Source organism: Apodemus sylvaticus, chromosome 17 (genome assembly GCF_947179515.1).
Source record: "Apodemus sylvaticus chromosome 17, mApoSyl1.1, whole genome shotgun sequence".
NCBI classification, from domain to species: domain Eukaryota; kingdom Metazoa; phylum Chordata; class Mammalia; order Rodentia; family Muridae; genus Apodemus; species Apodemus sylvaticus.
Genome location: NC_067488.1, coordinates 40,967,331 through 40,980,503, shown reverse-complemented (window position 1 = coordinate 40,980,503; position 13,173 = coordinate 40,967,331). Strand labels below are relative to the sequence as shown.

The 13,173-nt window shown below is 40.5% G+C and overlaps 1 protein-coding gene across 1 annotated transcript in view; it reads left to right on the top strand.

The window, feature by feature from the left end:
* Positions 1 to 13,173, top strand: part of Col22a1 (collagen type XXII alpha 1 chain) — a 214,831-nt gene that overhangs the window by 164,865 nt on the left and 36,793 nt on the right. Inside the window, exons 46-48 of the mRNA XM_052160898.1 lie at positions 3,240 to 3,293; positions 5,716 to 5,769; positions 9,906 to 9,959. Of these exons, the coding sequence (XP_052016858.1) occupies positions 3,240 to 3,293; positions 5,716 to 5,769; positions 9,906 to 9,959 (162 nt within the window). The remainder of the gene's footprint in view (positions 1 to 3,239; positions 3,294 to 5,715; positions 5,770 to 9,905; positions 9,960 to 13,173) is intronic.

Here is a 13,173-nt window from a genome sequence, read left to right as displayed (position 1 = left end):
AGTCAGAACAACTTCAGTCTTAGGTAGTCAATCTGTATGGTTGAACTCAGCATGCATCTGTGTCTCAGGAAATGCTAATCAGTACTAAGATAGAGGACATGCCACCTCATTCATTAACCACATTCATTCCAAATGGGCCAGGTATCTGTGTGATCATCAGTCAGCTAAGTGACTTATACAAGCATCTCCAGTCTTTATCACGGAATGGTTTTGTGCCTGTGATCAGACTGCTGTCTATGTTAGTCTCCTTCCAGCAGGACTGGGAAAGAGAGGCATCCCTCCCCCCACGTTTATTAAATTCCAGAGAGATGATTATTAGGTTCGGAAAAAAGCTTTAATTGAGTTTCTGGCAATGAATAGACAGAATATTTGTATGTTAGTTACTTTTCTATTGCTGTGATAAAACACAGCAGTGGAAAGCAGGTTATCTGGCCCTTGGAGTATGCCTTGCCCTGGATTCTTCCTATATCCCATTCTCTACTTCATGGCTTCTCTGATGCACATTTTTTGCCCCCTCATGCTGCTTTCACCACTATGATTGATATCTCTGAAAATATGAGCCAAAATAAATAATTCATCTCTTTCTTGTCAGGTGTTTGGTCGCAACTACGCAAAAGTAAACTGTGCATGTGGAGTGATATAGTACCTTGTTATTTATTTATTTACTTGTTCATTTATTTATTTATTTAATGGAATTAGGTATTTTTGTGTAGGGCTGAGTTGAGAAGCAAGAATTAAGCCCTTATAAAGGGTATTTAATAAACATCTAAAGAGAACTGGGCTAGCAAAATAGTCCTGTAGCTCTGCAAGGATAAAAGCCCTGCAAAGATGCACGTTAGATCCTCCTTTTGACTGTTAAATTTCCAGTGTGCAACCATGTACCTAATCTGCTGTTAACATGGTAGATCTGTCTTCTCCACTATGATCTAATCTCAGGAAATCATAAACCACCTCAACCAGGCATCACAGCTCCACCCAGTAGAGTCAGGAAAATGACTTGGTTGCAAAAAGGTTACTTGGATATTTTGTAATCAGACTAAGCCCTACTCTTCATGCCCTGTGACCTTAGGTGGCTGATTAAGCCTAATTATTGATTGATTCTTTAAAAAATGTTTTTTTTTTTTCAAAATCTCCCGATGCCTAGACTCTTCTGGAACTCACTATATAAATAAAAAGTACCTTGAACTCTTTTACCTCCTGCCCTCCCTGCCCAAGTGTAGGGGTTATAGCTGGTGACACTGTTCTCAGACTGTTTCTTATCAGTCTGCAAAGACTGAGGTCAATGGCTAAGACAGATGTCTTAGACATTTTATACCATTATCCACGAGCTCAGCTTACAGGTAAAGAGTTACCTGTCACAGGGTCTTTTAAAGCCCTAACTGAATGCCCAGTGGGGCAGGGACTCCAGAAATGTCAGATCCCTTCCTGGAAGGAAATGAATCGTGTTTGGGGTGTCTGTGTTTGTGCCGATCTTTGTCTGTAGTGGACAGGGGGACAGGGACAACTATGGGGATCCTGAGCTGCTGGCATTTTTATTGTCTCCAGCTGAATGTTGAAACCACTCTTCAGCTAGACCGAAGACTAAAGACTGGGATTTGAAAGGAATACATTTACCTTTAGGGCCGATTGTGCCTGAATGTCAGTGAGGCAGTATGAAGCTCTGTGACACTTCTTTGATCATAAAGTGGCTGCAGACAGAATGCCGACGTTAGGCACTTGGATATAATAGCATGTAAAGATGATGGAATCAGTTTTTTCTCCTGTGAACTATTTTCTTCCTCTAAACAATGACACCTAGCGCTCGCTTTATAAGCAATGATTCATAGCACAGTCTAGGGACTGTGGGATAGAGTGTCATTAGCAATCAGCTATGACATCATTGGGCTACTGTGTGCTAGAATAAGCTGCATGGCAAGAGGGCTGGGCTTCACACCTCATGGGAAAACTGCTGGGCTCTGGCCTCTCACACATTGACCTTCCCTCACCCCTAATCCTTTTAGATGGACAGAGATCTAGGAAGAGGTATGACCTGCCTAAGGATGCAGAGATAAAGAGGGACAGGAATGAAAACAGGGCTAGATTGATTCACTGTCAAGGACTCTTCCCAGCCCACTAGGTTATTTTAAAGAAATGAAAATGTTGCTGTTTGGTGAGATGCAGTTGTTAATCTAGTAAGTACACGTGATATAGTGCCTTATTTCAGTAGTCTTAGCACTTGGGAGGCTGAGGCAGGAGTGGTGATACAAGTTTGAGCCCTGGCTAGGTTACAGAGTGAGTTTCAGGTCAGCCTTTTAATACAGCATAAAACCCTGTCTTAGAAAAAAAATGCAATAAACCAAAAGCCATGTTTGGGCCTTACACCTGTATTCCCAGTAGTCAGGATGCAATATGGATGCATCGCTGTGAGTTTAAGGTCAAATCAGGCTACATAGTTCTAGGACAGCCTGGAGTATAGTTTAAGAAAAATCTTAAAAACAAAACCAACCAAAAACAAAACCAACCAACCAACCAACCAAAGACTCAAGTCCCCAAAGCAAAAGCCATGTTAAGTAAACTGAATGACGTGTGCACATCCATGTGCCAGCACTTGTGGGGGCTAAAGAATTAGGAGTTCAAGGCTATCCTTAACTATATATGACATAGAGGTCAGTTTGAGCATTATGAAATTCTATCTCAAAACATTTTTAAAAAAATGCTAACATGACTGCCAAACATGAACTGAACCTGTCAAAGTGGACCGGGAAAAGCCTATAAGATCTCAACCCTACCCTTCTTCCACATCTGCTCTTCAAGACCTACTAATGCTCATTTCTGCCTCTGTCTCACATTTCTGGAAGTCCTCACGTTCCTCTTGGTACTCTCTTTCCCTCAGCTTGGACCTTCTGACCCACCTCTCACTATGGCTACAAATTTCACAAATATCAAATTATCCATCCTTCTGCAATACCTTCCATCCATCGTTGTGTTCAGATTCAGGAGTGACAAGACATACCAGGCTCAGAACAGCATTCCTCTCAGCCCTCTTTGTTTTCTTATGTTCCCCTAAAATTCAACTAAACAATTTTACTGGCAATCTTTTGAGCAGGGCTTGCTTCTGTCTATTGTCACAATGGTTGGCAGCAATGATTTGATACAGAATTTGAAGAACTGATAAAAGCACTAAAGCACACTTTTATATTTACAGTAGCTCTAGTGAAATTTTCTGTGCCTTGACTTGCCTTTTTTGTTTTCTTTCCCAGGGAAGCCAAGGAGAGCGTGGTGCAGAGGGTGAGGTGGGACAGAAAGGTGATCAGGTAAGGCCGATGTCTGTAATGGAAAAGCTCACACTATATGAAGGGCCTCTCTCAGAGTGCCTACTCTCTGCTTCTGATGTCATCCTTGACTCTTCTGGGCCAGAAGAGGGATGTTTGAGTCTTGCTTTCCTGCTTTCCATCTTGACCTCTCTGCTTCCTCTCATCCTGTTCCATCTCCCAGTTGTGTGGGGAGCCGGCACCTTTCCATTGTCTCCCCCTCTCCTCCTGATTGCTTCTCCCTTATGAAAGCTTTTATCACTCTCTAGGAAAGATCCCTTTAACTCTCCCACCACTTCTTGAGTCCTTCTTCATACTCTCATGGTAGTATTTGAAATGTTTCTTAGCACTTCTTGAGCCAATCAGTGTTTCCTTGGGCTAGCTGGACCCCTCTCCTAACACATAGGAGGATGGCACCAGCAACAAAATTCTGTTCTTACAGATCCGGAGTACTGCTTCCTTACGGTCGGTCCTCCAGCTAGTAGCACTCACTGATTCTGCACAGCCTTAGCATTTGCTTAGTTGCTGTTGTAGATTTTCTCCTCTTCTGTCCTTACCTTTTTCTTCTCTTTCATAGCCGTTATTAGACCTCCCTCTCTGCTTTCACATTGGTCTTCATCTGGCCCCAGTGCTCACAGTAACAAATTCCCTACCAAGCAGTGCTCCAGAATCTGAGATACAAAATGAGCAAGGGTGGATCCTGAACTCAGAGCTTATTGAAACAAGTGAGTGCAGGGTGAGCCTCTAAGCCAGGGATCCTTATGCACATGTGAGCTGTGCTTAAGGTTTGCTTCCCTGTATCTGCAGGGATAGCCAAAAGTCATTTGGGTTATCATGCCATGGGTTGTATGTCAGCAACAAACACTTTAAGCCTTATACTGAATATTGTTGGTGCTTTCCAGTGATAGATTTGAGGGGTAGGAGAGAGAAAGAATTTCTTTGGTATTGCTCTATATTTTAACTTTGTTGTACTAGACTAAATGTTAGATGCTAAATTCTACATTATAAAGTGTGAATAGCTCATTCTGTAACTCACAGGAACATCCACTTGTGGAAATAGAATATGTCTGTAATATCAAAATATTGATGTCGTAATTATTCCTAGCTTGTTCTGTTAAGGAGGCACAGATGAGGCATGAGTTTGATTCTTTCTTTTCTTTACTTTCATCTTCAGTGGGAAACTATATGTACTTCTGCAAGGTTGGGAGTATAAAAAGATCATTTTCATGTTCCATGTAGATATAAGAGCTCTAAGATATGATCTTTCTTGTTTTTATCTGCACCCTCCACCACTTCCATGTAACAAAAAAAATTAACAAGTTCACCAGTGGTGACCTGCACTTGTAATCCCGGCACTAGGATGGTGCAGATAGGGGATCCTAGGGAATTTTCTTGCTAGTCTGTGTGCTATACTTGAGAAATACCAGGGCAATGAGAGACCTCATACCAAAATATTAGGGGACTAGCACCTAAGAAATATTTCTGGAGATTGATCATTGGTCTGCGCATGCATGCTTATATATGTGCATGAGCACACACACACACACACACACACACACACACACAGAAAGAGAGAGAGAGAGAGAGAGAGAGAGAGAGAGAGAGAGAGAGAGAGAGAGAGAGAGAGAGAGAGAGAGAGAGAGAGAGGAGGGGGGAATTAGTTCTTTATATCTTTGGCCCTCATAGCCATAGAATAAACCATGACTGAAAATGTTTTTAGGGGTCTTTCTTATATAATAACAACAACTCTTTCTTTAGCATTTCATTGCAGTAAGTATTGCAAGTAGTCCAGAGATAGTTTAAAGTACAAGAGCATGTGTGTATGAGACATAGATTATTCTGTACAAAGGCCTTGAAGTGCCCCTGAATTCTGATGTTCTTGGGAAGGTATACTGGACCCAAACCTTGCAAAAGTGAAAACTGTAAATATACATGCCCATTTAATTTTCTTTTAGTTCTTCTTTGGTGGAACACTATATATATGTGCATATATATATATGTGCACATATATATGTATATATATATATGCAAGAATGGAAATTTAATAAAAATATTTTCCTGTTTCATTTAAATGGAAGAGCTTTAATATACCATGCCTCTTGTTTTTATCTTAAGCCACTACTGTATGCCCTTTCCCCACCTCAATGATTTTGAAGCAAATACTCTTCCAAGATATATTTAGTTTCATAAATATTATGATGCACTTTCTTTATAATCACTAAAGTTACATGAAAAAGAGACTATCTGTGGCCAGAGTTTTCAACCATATGTGTCACTGGGCTTAGGAGGCAGACTCTAGATTGGTTATTTGTTTCAAGTAGAAAAAAAGTTTTTTTAATGAGTCACTTTTTTTTATTCAATATATTTTTTATTTACATTTCAAATGATTTCCCCCTTTAAAGAATTATCTCCTATGTCTTCCTAGGGTCACCCTGGAGTTCCAGGCTTCATGGGCCCACCAGGGAATCCTGGGCCACCAGTAAGTAGACCTTTATTTCTTGGTTTTGGCATTCAAGGAATGTATCCTTACTGTGTGGAAATTTCATCACACTGGACCTATCCTATTGGAAGGGATTGATTTACCCTTAAAGCACCCGGAGATGAGAAGGAAAGACGTGAATGGAATGAATTTCGAGGGATTTTAGTGGGTATTCTTGTGCCTGAGGGTCCCTGGCACAAATTGATTAAACCAGTGTTTTAAGGTTAGGATGTTCTATAAAGAACTCCTTTTATATTGAACTTGAAGATGCCCATACAAGCCCAGATTTTTCCCATTGTCCTATAATCAATAACTAATAATTACAAATTATTGTTCAGTATTATTCTTTTTAACCACTAAAAAGAATTTTTTCCTCTGGCATTTTTGATAGCTAAAATATCCAATTTATTATGTCACTTAAGAAAATACTTTTCCTTTTGCTCTTGTAGTAGCTGTGGCCAAGGCCTGTACACAGAAGCTCAACAACATTCTGTACCCACAGATTAGTCATGTTGTTTCTCTGCTTGGAGCCAACTACCACTGCAGTTCCTAGATTCATTGAAGGTAGCCATGACAACCCACTGTGGCAGTGGCAATTACTATCCCTGCTGAGCTCAGGACCCCAGAGATTTCCATGGATTCTCTGTGAAACTCTTTCTCTCAGATAATGCAAACAAAGCTACTTCAAATGACCCAAGGCCCATAGAAAAATAACCTGTACCACACAGAAAACGGGATTGTAAAATAAATTGTGAAAGAGAGTCAGTTTGGATTATGGAGTTAACATTAGGAAATTAAGCTTGATTTTTTTTTCTTTTATGCTTTTTTTTTTTTTTTTTTTTTTTTTTGAGACAGGCCCTGGCTGTCCTGGACCTCACTCTATAGACCAGGCTGGCCTCGAACTCAGAAATCTGCCTACCTCTGCCTCCCAGAGTGCTGGGATTACAGGCGTGGCCACCACTGCCCGGCTTCTTTTATGCTTTTTAAAGATTTGCAAAAGCAGAAAGTACTTTTAAACATTGCACCATCTCTTTAGATGTGCAATTTTTAAATAGCAACTCATTGACTTCTAGTTGTAATAATTGATTGAAATAAACTTTTCTTGGAGCAATACTGTCCAAAGTGCGCTGGGCTCTCTCATAATGATCATTAGTAAAGAGAATATTCCACAGGCATGCATGCAGTCCAATATGGTAGAGTTTTAAGAAAACTTTAGCTTGTGTCAAACTGAATAAATAAAAACAACCAGCACACCTATTTTATTGTTAGATTCAAAAATTAGGCAATGAAAAATCCTGACAAAGGTGGGACTCCGGTGTATACTTGGGAAAGGCACCCATTCCGATCAAAGAGGATCATATGAGAGACAGATGGCTTGATTCAAAATCAGCTCATTGGTGAATAAATGTCTTGTCATGAGAATAGTCTTCACTTCCAAATGCATTCCTTCAGCTGAGGATCACACTTTCTTCCTCACTTCATCCTGATGGTTCCAAAGCTAGAACATGGCTCTAGTATCTTCTTGCCAGAAATCACAGTAATTTAGATCTCATTAAGATCACAACAACCCTAAGGCACAGGTCCTGGCTCTGGAGTCTCCTGTTGGATGGTGAGTTTGAGACACAGAGGCAATTGCAATCAGCAGTCACTGTGCCTGTTTCCAAGTGAGGGATGCTTTCAGCTTAAATGGGTGCTTACTGAGCTTCCATTTAATGCCACGTCTAGTGTTGCTATGCTGGAGTTTAGGCGATGAGTCAGCTCTCAGATTCAGTGGCTTATCCCGCAGAAGCAACCCAAGAAGAGAGAAGTAACCAGGATGGACAATTATGCATACACACTTATTATTTGTCAGGTCCTGTCCAAGTATTTCATGATCTAAACTCCTGGCCCACACAGCTCTTTCCTCATTTATTTTCTCCTCTCAATCAGTGTCCTTCCACCAGATAAAGCTTTCCTTCTGTGCTTTTGATTCCAACTCCACAAAGTCTAGGGTGGGGGGAAGAAAACTTTTGCCAAATTTGTGTGGAAAAAAATTTGTATTGGAGATAGAAGCTACATTATTTTGGTAGTTTTGGGTTATATGTGTAACTTCACTAAGAACCTCAGGCTATTTGTTTAAAAATTACTGATGTCCCTATAGTTCATCAATATTACCTTGCTTCTTATCTAGTCTAGGCAAATCAAATGGCATTCCATCCTAAGGACTTGCAATTCCTAGGAAATCAGTTATATGTACAACATCAAGTTTCTCTGAGATGCAAGGCTATATAATATGGTTACTTTTCTGTACCTACAGCATGGTTAGAACCTATAAAATATCACTCAACCAATACATTTAAATCAATCAAAGGCCACTGAATAGTTAGTTATCAATAAATTTCTGTGAGAAATCGTTTGTTCACCACGCTTCCATGAGTAGTCAGTAACTACTGTGGCTGCTTCTTGGATGAATGATAGACATATGATATTAGATGAAAAACATATGATGTTAGGTGGCCCATTGTGCATTGTCAAGCACCTTGGGGTGCTTTGGGTGATGGCTAGTTCTTTATGTGTATTGCCTTTTTTCAACCCCATTCTGCAACCCACATGTGATTGTTGCTCCTTTTTGTCTTCATTTTACAGAGGAGCTGGGATGTGGAAGGGCAAAGCAACCTGCACTGGATTGCAGAGTAGAGAGGCAGGATACACACCCAGAATTCTGAGTCTGAGGTTCTGTCTGAGCCAATCCCTCTGCCCTGTACTATGCATTTTTTTCTGAGTCTTCTCAAACATTCCACATCGTCTCAGGGTGTAGACAATTTCCATACTTTCATATAGAAAGAAATTAAGCTTATAGATACCACGCAACAAGAGACAAATGACTAAATTCACACAAAGAACTGCTCCCCATAGCCAAACATTAGGTGGAGCTCAGGGAGTCCTGCAGAGGAAAAAGAGGAAGGATTAGAGGTACTAGAGAGGTCAGGGACAACACAAAACATGGACCACAGAATCAACTGAATAGGACTTATGGGGGCTCGCAAAGATCAGGGAGCCTGTAAGGGTCTGACTCAGATTCTATACATATATGTTGTGGTTGTATAGCACGTATCCTTGTGGGACTCCTAACAGTGGGGACGGGGAAGTATCTGACTCTTTTGCCTCCTTGTGGAACCCTGTTCCTCTTACTGGATTACTTTATGCATCCTTGATGTGATGGTGTATACCTGGTCTTATTGTACTTGCTATGCTGTGTTTGGTTAATGTCCCTCGAAAGTCTGTTCTTTTCTGAGAGGAGGCAGACAGGGAGGTGGATCTTGGAGAAGAGGGAGATAGATGTGGGGAGAGACTTAGGGGATGGGATGGAAGAGAGGGAGGGGAAACTGAAGAAAGGATGTTATATATGAAAGAATCATTTTTTAAAAAGAGAATTGCTCCCTTCATCCTCTAGCTGGTTCTGCCTCTACTTCATTTGATTATTCAGAAATTTGGCTGCATATCTAGTATATTCCAGGAGCTTCTTAAGAAGAAGAGAAGTCATGGAATTTGTGATATAGAAATGAGTGGGGAAGAGAAATATAGACAATACATCAATGTAAAGTCAACTAACCCTAGGATATCATAGCATATGCTATGGCAAAAAAAAAAAAATACAAAAGAGGAAAGATATTGCTGTGGTTTGTGAGGGGTCACTGCTTAAACTTCTCAGTCTTGTAGGTAGCAAATATCTGTCTGAGAAACTAATGCCTAAATTGAGCCTGTGGACATAGGGACAAAGACATAGGCAGAACCCCCATCTCTCCCAAAGCAGTGCTCTAGATGAATTCCTGGAGCTTACCCTGCACAGCTTCTTTATTTCTCTGGACATTTTCTTCCATCTTTTTTGCTTATATCTCTCTTCATCCATAGGCTGACACTAGTGACCCTCTCTCTATTCTCCAAGAAGACAGAGCCAGGTGTTCACCTATTGGTCTGTGCTCCAGTATGCTCCCTTGTAGCATTAGCTGGGAAGTCTCTTACAAGCATGAAGCTTTTCTGTTGCCTTAGGGGTGACTGGCTGCTGAGGGCTTTGCCCCTTCCTGAAACATAGCTCCCTGTCTAGCTTCAATCCAATTGCACTTGAAGCTGGTCTTCTGCCTTGTCTTTCTTTGTAGGGAGCAGACGGAAACGCTGGTGCGGCAGGGCCGCCTGGACCTCAAGGGCCTCCGGTAAGTGCTACACAAGACAGAATCATCCTTACGTTGACCTTAAGGACATTTTAGAGCCCCATGTTTATTAACTCTGTTCCCTTCCCCTCCAGTCATGAGCCCCCACATTCCTGAGGTTCTGTTCAGGGCCATGCTTTTTTGAAGAAGAAAATGCAAGGCAAGCCTTTTGCTAGATGTCTTATTACTTTACCACTAAAATGGAGATTCTGATAGAGTTGTCTAGTTACCTGTGGTTCCCCAGTACAAACAAGCTCTAAATGTGCATTCCATTTCTCCTTGTCAGAGTAATTTTTTTTCTTAGCAGCCAAGGGTGAGAGGGAGACGCCCAGCCTGTGTTGTTATATGTTCAAGTGTGTATTAGGCAGGAGACAGCTCTGTTACCACAGCAGTTCAAGAGGAAGGTAAAAAATCAGAAAGGAAGGTCACTGGTCATAGCCCCCAAGTCACACCTGTTGTGGTTGACAGTTGAAGTTTTTATCGTAAAACTCAAGAATTCTTTTCTTTGCAGAAAGCTTCTAGAACCACATCTGGCTTAGGTGCTATAAAGCAAAAGCTGAACTACAGGTTGGGAAGTTGAATTCATGTATGACATTTAAAGATACATCCAATATGTCAATGCCCTTCATCCCTTCTGGCTTCTCTCCAGCCATTTCAGCCTTGTAAGTTCTAGGAACCTTGAATCATTACAGCTGCTCTATAAATAAGGAAAGTGAGAGTGGAGAAGCAGTCGACATTTAATGGAAGAGTCAGAGCCAACAGCTGGTTACAGGAAGCTCAGCAGCATAGTCACAGAGAACGAGGGTGCGTTCTTGCTCTTGTAATTCTGGCAAGCTCCTGTACAGAAGGGCCCTCAGGGTACAGTTAGCAACACCGCATCCTTCTAGGCTAGCATGGAAAAGTGGTGCCCAGTAGACAAAGGCAAACAGGAAATTAATGTTCTGCTCGAGACTTAAGTCAATTTGAAGACTATTAGTTTGCTGTTCTTTCTCCTATTTCACACCAGCTCACCATGGAGCACTGAGATTGAATAACGCACGGCCCCAAGGCCCTTTGTAGGATCATCTTGCGGTCAATCCGTTTGAAACAACCCATGCATAAATCCCAGGATAGAAAACACCGCAGGCAGCTTCTTATTGATTCTAAGACTATAAAAGATTTTCCCAATAAAACTAATGGACTGTTTGCCTGTGGAGAATAAGATACTGAGCCCAGTTGTAAAATCATTACATTGCTACAAATTAAACTCTATTAAATAAGACTTTGATTCTATCATGGGACCCCTTGGTAAGTTATAGGAGCAGTTGGAGTTGCCCATAGTCCTGATAGATTACCATAAATATTTAGTTGGGATAGGATCAAAGTTTTCTTACTTGAAACAATGTTGGCTTGGTAATATGGATACACACAGTTCGTATAATCCTAATTATTCTCACTGTTTTAAATTAAGACATATTAAGTACTTGCCAGCGTTTTGGCATTATTTGAAGGGCAGCAGTATGATGTTGAGCCCCCAAATATCACCTCTTCTAATTACTCTTTCAAAATATGATGCCTAAATAGCCTCTTTGCTGCTAAATGTTTTGAGGATATAACAACTCTTGTAAAGCAATAGAATAGTAGAGAATTTTAGATGGGTGGAGCTTTGTTGATCTGTTATAGCTGTCTTATAGCTATTTATGCAGCAAGGAACTTGTAGTTTCAAAGGTGGGACTTAATTTTGAAAAGTCATTATTTTCTGCCTTCTGCCTGATTTCAATTAGTTGCTTAATAAATATTTAAGTGTGTTCATTTCCACAGTCAGTGATTTGTACAAGCAAACTTAAGGAGAAAAGGCCCATGTCACCTTTTGAGCATTCAGGTCTGATGGTGCTAAGGAGGATCACAGAGGTTCTGTGACACAGACTGGGCCCGGGTCTTCTGGTAGATTTATGGGGCTGGCTCTGTGTGCTGGAATATGGACCTGGAGGCTAGTTAGAGAGTTTCTGTCTACTGTGTTTATCTCCTAGTCTCTCTGACAAGTGAACTGCTTTGTAAATATTAGAGAAGTATTTATGATGGCCAGGGAGTCAAGAGGTAGCATCTTCTCCTGAACTTGCCTCCCTCACCTGAGAATCAAGTGAATGATGCAGCCCAAGGCTTAGTAAATATTAATCTATGAAGAAAAAAAAAAAACAGGAAACAGCTCAGACATTGCGAGACAGTTCTCTGTTGTACCTACTTAACTGAGCTTCTGTAAGGCAACATGTACCATAGACAATACATATGCTAATAGAATAAGAATTTCTGCTAATAAAACTTGATTTTTCAAGAGCAAACAGAGGACAGGAAATTGTTGACCCTGGTCTGGAATCACTATTTTTCCATTTTAAGGTTTGTAGAACAATGAGTATCCAGGAAAATGTCCAGAATGCTCCATTATTAGCATCTAAAATTCCCCATGTTAGCTGAACAGAAGTTCCATACTAATGCATCTATCCACACTATTCACACATATCATGGTAGGTGATGTAACAGGGGGAAGATGAATGCTGTGTTTCACTTGTTCATTTTGCATTGGTTTGAGAGACAGTATGTTCAGATAGACCTAAATGTCTTGCAATATAATTCTGTAAATGCCACAATGCACCACAAACTGAAATCAACTCAAAGGCATATCACAGTCTATGGTTTGTTTGGTTTTTTTTTTTTTTAGAGTTACAAGAAGATTTTTAGATGGATATGAAGTGTGAATACCTCCTGAATTTTTTAACAATGATAAAAGTAAAACATGATTCTTTCTGCACCAGTTCAAGAGTCTATAAAACAATGTCTTGGTTGTAAGCATGTGTTGCTGCTATCTTATTCATGGTTTAGAATTGGCTAAAAACCAGCCATTCAGTTAATATGCAGTACAAATATAGCGTAATAAAAGATATATGTTTTGGTCCCCTGATGGGACCATTTTCATAAAATCTGTGTAAATGTGGAATAAATACATTTGTTTGTTTTCACTTACATTTTGAGGATAAAATAGTAACCCTTTAAAATATCTCTTAATGTGATTAGAGTGTTAAGCTTGGCACCAGAATCTTGTCCTGCAAAGGCACTGGGAGAGAGTTAGAAAGTCATCAAGAGTTCTTCATACTCCTATCAGGCTCACGGGATGATAGGAAGCCTAGCAGTGTGATCAGAACAGTAGCAGCTCTATGCCCATCACGAACAAGATGGGAAACAA